This window comes from Octopus bimaculoides, chromosome 15, assembly GCF_001194135.2.
Source record: "Octopus bimaculoides isolate UCB-OBI-ISO-001 chromosome 15, ASM119413v2, whole genome shotgun sequence".
NCBI lineage: Eukaryota > Metazoa > Mollusca > Cephalopoda > Octopoda > Octopodidae > Octopus > Octopus bimaculoides.
Genome location: NC_068995.1, coordinates 50,313,958 through 50,320,285, shown reverse-complemented (window position 1 = coordinate 50,320,285; position 6,328 = coordinate 50,313,958). Strand labels below are relative to the sequence as shown.

Here is a 6,328-nt window from a genome sequence, read left to right as displayed (position 1 = left end):
AGAGAGAGAGAGAGAGAGAGAGAGAGAGAGAGAGAGAGAGAGAGAGAGAGAGAGAGAGATCTGTGTGTGTGTATATATATAGATATATATCTGTGTGTGTGTATCTTTCTAGTTAAAAAAGGTTTAGGTAAAAATCTTGTAGAATACCATGCAAAGCTCATCCACAGATGATGGCTATCTGATGTCCTCATGCAGTGATGTGACAGACACTGAGTATGCATTATCACACTGAGTGAAATGACAAGAGGATCTAACAAAGAACTTATTCAAACAATTACCTAAGGAAGTACATTTTACACCTTGGATGTATGATAATGATTACACAACACTTCACCAATGAATTAAAGGTGTGAAAATATGTTGAAACAATTGTAGTGATTTTAAATAACGAATGTCATTCATTCCATTTTCTGACATTTATCTATATATCTTTTTACGTATTCTTTGTCTGGCTTCAACCTGTAAACTGCTGAGGTAGCTCTTACAAGGTTTTTTTACATGAAAGTATATTGGCCCTAGTACATAGTCTGGTAGTTATTTTAGGGACTTATGGACCTCAGAATTTGTAGTGTTTACTTTGAGAAATCACTTCATGAGATTCATACATACACCTGCACCCCCCCCCCACACACATACATACAACATACGCACATACACAATCTCGCACACATACACATTCTCTCAAGCGCAAACACTTACATGCTCTCTCACACCCACTCACTCACACACACATGCACTCACACACGTATACTTTCTCTCTCTGTCTCTCTCTCTCTCTCACACACAAACACACACTCACATAAATATACACATACATGCAACAAACATTTTCACAGCTTCTCTCTACCAAATTTAATCCACAAGGCTTGGCTCAAACTACATTAGACGTTTCACATACCAGACTACAATTTTTTTAATTCTCTCTTAGCTCATAGCATTTCCAGATTATTGTGGTTTGTATATGTTTGCTTTTGTTATATAATAACACCAGTGCATCAGTGGAGAATAAACTCTGTAAGAAGCTGTTGGCAACATTCAAAATCTGAAGGTTCCACATCAGTTTGTAGAATATGGTCTCTGTTTACAACAATAGGACATGACACTCACATCTGCCGGTCAGCTGCTATGAAATATCAAATCAATTAGATTTTCTCTCAGGAGATGTTTCATTAGAGTAGATTACCAATATTCCTTATTGTTTCAGGTGTATGCAGTCTCTCTTTTTTTTTTTTTTTTTTTTTTTTTTTTTTTTTTTTTTTTTTTTTAAAAAAAGGATATTTGTGGGTGCTGTTATGGCCATGTGATTAAGCACTGGTTCTTAAATATTTTGTAATTCTGTGTCCCCTTTAACCAAATAGTGTTTTACAAATGCCCCCTTTTCTAAAGAAAAAAGCAAAATAGAAGAATAGAAAAAAAAAAAAGCAAACATTATTTTAATTAGATAGCAGTTAATTTTTCAGAGTGGTTAATTATCCTTAGTTCTTTACATTCTGCTATCCAGCTTATTCCTCTGTTTAAGTATTGATATGGACAATGCCCCTCCACCCCGCAATATTAAATTTTTATAGAAATTGCTAAAAAAAACAAGGACTATATTATAAGATTTTATCGGGCCTCGATGCAACATTGGTCATTTCCCTGCACAATGTCCCCCACATTACATTCAAATCCTGACAAAATGTTTTTTTGAAAATACATTTAAAATATAAGTTTTCTAATATTTGATCCTCATATGACTGATTTAGATGCTAAAGGGTTAAAGTTGTGACTTAAGGGAAATTTGGCTGCTATTTCTAACTGGGAGGGTAACTGATCTCATAGACAATTTCTTCATTGGCTTGGCAATATATTGATAGAATCATATGCTATGCATTGGAAATCTTCTTGGTCTTGTTTTATTTTTGTTTTATTTTTTAATCATTTTGCTAATTTTAGGAATCCATCATCTGTTGCACTTCCCTCTTTGAAAATCCAAGACTTTAAGGTTACATAAACACGTGGTTCTTTAAGCACTAATTGTCGATGCCTAATTGGGTTTCTGCACCAGCTGATCATATATATATATGTTTTCCTTTATGCTAATATCTGATGTGGAGTGTGTCTGTGATTTTTTTAATGGTTTTTTTTTTCTTTTTTTTTTTAAACAGTGGGGAGACAGACTGGGAAGTTATAGTGTCAAACCTGAAAATATACTGCCATATGTTCTAACTAAAGTATCAACAGACATCACCTGACTTTGCACTGCAAATCTGGTCATTCAACAGAAAGTAACAACAGTTTGAACTTCTTATGGGTATCACAGAATTAGTGTTCTGATTGAACTGTAGTAGTAGCAGTAGTAGCAGCAGCAGCAGCAGCAGCTGTAAATCTATGATGAAAGATAGTGTAAGCAGGAACTGCACAGAAACTCTTCAGATGCTCCCTATCATGTTCTTGGCTGCTGGGTTCAATCTATAACCCATTTTCACACAACCACCTGCAAGTATTCAGGCCTGGTCTCCTGTCCCTACTGCTCTCAGAAATCCTGTAAAAGTTTATGGGCACTGTCCTTCTACCCCTGATTAAGTGATAAAATATATATATATATATATATATATATATACACAAATAAGCCATATTAACCTTTTAGTATTTAAACCAGCTATATTCAGCCCTAATATTCTACTTGATTTATGTTCAAGCTGGCCAGATCCAACTGTTCACACCTACCCTACAATGTCATTCTAAAAATAAGTAATCACACTATTTAAATCTCAAAGCTACAAGACAATACTTGATTAATTCAAACAATGTGAATAATGAAGCATTGAATGTGACAGAGTAATAGGTACAAGGCCCAAAATTTTGGAGGAGGAGGCCATTCAATTAGCTCGACCCCCAGTTCTCAACTGGTACTTAATTTTTCAACCCCGAAAGGATTAAAGGTAAAGTCGACCTTGGCGGAATTTGAACTCAGAATGTAAAGACAGACAAAATACCACTAAGCATTTTGCCCGCATGCTAATGTTTCTGCCAGCTCGCTGCCTTACTGAACCAGTCATATCCAACTCCTCGCACCTACCCTACAATGTCATTCTAAAAATAATCAATTACATCATTGAAATCTCAAAGCTACAAGACAATACAGGATTAATTCAAAACTGAATAAATAAACATTACATTCGACAGAACAATCTGAATGCTAAAAAGGTAAGGGTTTGAATTATGGTTGGACTGTGTTTCTGGTTAGACTGAGTGTTCAGATCATAGGGGTCAGTAGTCGAATTGATAGCAATACAGTCAAACATGAAATAAGCTGTGGTTTATTTAATGTTTGATCACTTCTGCTATTTTATTTTTTGTTTTCCTTTTATGTTTTCTTTTTATGTTTACCTTGTATTATCACTCAGGTGTTGAAGGGTCACCTGTTCCCTTCCCTGTCACTTTTAATGGTGTCTTGATATTTGAAGTTTGAAACAACTCGTTTGATTATCATCGTTCTCATCTTTTTTCATTTCTTTCTTCTCCGTCCAGGTTTCTCTTGGAGACTACTCAGAACCAATAGATTTCCGTCGCAAAGGGTCAAGTGTAAAAGAGCGTCAACTACCCAGTGCTCCTCCTTTAGAAGACGTGGACCCTTACAGCGAACCATATCAATCAAAGCAGAACTTGGATGCAATTGAAGGTGAGCTTCCGTTTTTTTTTTTTTTGTGTGTGTGTGTGTGTGTATACCTTTATTTTTGGTGGTGGTCATGGAAGGGATGGGTTATAACAAGCATCACCACTACAACCATCATCACTGCAGTTATTACTACCTTCGCTTTTATCATCATCACCATCATCATCATCATTGTCACACCACCACCACCACCACCACTACTACAACTGTCATCGCCTTCCTCATCATCCCTACCATTTATCTCTACCATCATATCAGCACCAGTACCAACACTACCAATTGTCATCATCGTCCCCATCATTACCATTTTCACTACAGTCATCTCGCCAACACCAGTGCCACCACTACAACCATCATCACCTTCTCCACTACCACTACCACCCTCATCATCATATCGTCATCGCTAACACCTTACAGCAACCACCATCATCTTCTTAGCTCCTACCATCACTCCTTTATCACGTCCATCCATCACCTTCCCTACCATCACTACGATTATCACTATCATCATGATATCATTATCATTACCACATTACATTCTTTCTGCTAATAGTATAATATACTAACACACTGGTTTTAGGTTTACACTACATGTAGCTGTGTGTGTGTGTGTGTGTGTGTGTGTGTGTGTGTGTGTGTGTGTGTGTGTGTGTGTGTGCACCTGTTGTAATACTTACTCAGACTGTAGGAATTTGAAATCCACATCATGTATTAAAACACCTTTTATTTAATCATCTCCAATGCAACTAAAGTATCGTTCCAGTAGTCTAAACCATTAAAGCTAGAATGCTTATTGCAGTGGTACAGCGTTAAGGGCTCAGCGAGGTTTTCTAAAATACTTAACTAAATTAATTCTTTTATTTGTTTCTGTCATTTGACTGTGGCCATGCTGGAGCACCGCCTTTAGTCAAACAAATCGACCCCGGGACTTATTCTTTGTAAGCCTAATTACGGAAACATAGACACACTAACATTGGTTGTCAAGCGATGGTGGGAGGACAAACACAGTTTCAAAACAGTTTTGACCTTTTCAGTTCTTATAAAATTACATTTGGTTTACTCCATCGAAGATACCTTCCAATACCAGCAGCATGGAAATTTCTATGTGGATGTTTGGTCTGCTGGAAATAGCACTCTAATCACCTTTAAATCACACACTATCATTTTTATTGCACCTGAAAAACAAATGCGAGAGCCATAGTTTGAAACATCTTCCACCAACTCACAATGATCTTTTCACCCTGCACACATCTCCTTTTGATATTAAATGTGCCAAAGACAAGGCTTTCTGGCTATTCAACAAACTAGAAATACAAGTTAAGTCTGCCCCCAAAATCAAGTCTTCCATATTGGAAAAGGAAGGACGTATTGAATAATGTAGTTCTAGTTGGGATGGTCACACCTTTGATTACAAGTCTGTTTAGTCAGTATTGATTCGGAACTAAACATTATCTGTATGAATGCTGCAATTCCTTCTGTATACTGTCATTGTTTCTCAGTTGTTTTCTTATTGTTTAGTTTCAATGTTGTTTGTTGTTTTGAATATAGCTATAGATTTTAGCTAGCACTGAATGTAATAGGTGGATGCAAACACTTTGTTTTTATATACACTATCTTCATGGACAGAAAAGTTACAGAAATCAACCAGTCAAGCAACTGAGTACTCTCTTTAACTATTTGCAGTAATTTATTAATCAAGCTAACTGCCAAGGATGCATTACATATGCAAATTGGTTAGTCCTGTTTGCTCAAACCCATGTTAGTAGGTTTATAAGCAGTATCTCCAGAGTTAGTTTCTTTGCTGAGGGACACAACACAATAACTTAGCAGTAGTAGAATTTGAAACCATGACCATGTTGTCAGTAGCCAAGCTTTCTAAACTCACAGCCAATGGCGTCTCATTTTAATTCAAATAAATAGGTTGTTAGTCATCAACTTTGTTACAGTTTCAGCAAATCAAATATCTCCAAAGAACAAGGTACCACATGGTAACTTATCACATTCACCTGCAGTGGACAAATGCCTGAGTTTGGGGGAAGAATTGGGATGTTGGGGGGGGGGTAGAAAACGTTGTGGTCTGTGAATAAGCTTTGCTTTTATAGTTCAATACACTCTTGCAAGCATGTTGAGTCATATATACACACGTACATATATTTTATATCTACATGTAAATATATACACACACACACACACACACACACATGTACACATGCGTGCGTGCGCACATGTGTGTGTGTGTGTGTGTACATGTGAGAGAGAAAGAGAGAGAATGGGGTTGGTATGCAGTTTGTTTATTTTATTAGATAATTTTGTTATTGCTTATTATTGGAAATGAGATAGCAGGGAGAAGGGAATAAGGTGAGATTAAAGTTTACCTCAATCAAGATGACTAATCAATCTCATCTTCCAGCCTCTTCCCATTTGTGTAAACTTTTGCTGGCTGTTTTGCCAACGCCCCCACCCAACACACACACACACACACACACACACTGCGTTCTCACCCCCTCCACTTCAGTATCATCACATCAGACCATTAAGTTTTCTCAGGCTGGCTTACTACATCCAGCCATTCTATCAACATTTCTTATCTCCACCTACCCACCCCCACCCACTCCCATCCTCATATTTCCTCTTCACTTACCTCCCGGTCCCTTTCTCTTCTTAAATAGA

At 37.0% G+C, this 6,328-nt stretch overlaps 1 protein-coding gene across 4 annotated transcripts in view; it reads left to right on the top strand.

Moving 5' to 3' along the window:
- LOC106870810 (SH2 domain-containing adapter protein F) overlaps positions 1-6,328 on the top strand; it is a 137,191-nt gene that overhangs the window by 91,975 nt on the left and 38,888 nt on the right. For all 4 annotated transcript variants that reach the window (XM_014917025.2, XM_014917024.2, XM_052973325.1 and 1 more), the window contains one exon: positions 3,514-3,664. In XM_014917025.2, the coding sequence (XP_014772511.1) occupies positions 3,514-3,664 (151 nt within the window). The remainder of the gene's footprint in view (positions 1-3,513; positions 3,665-6,328) is intronic.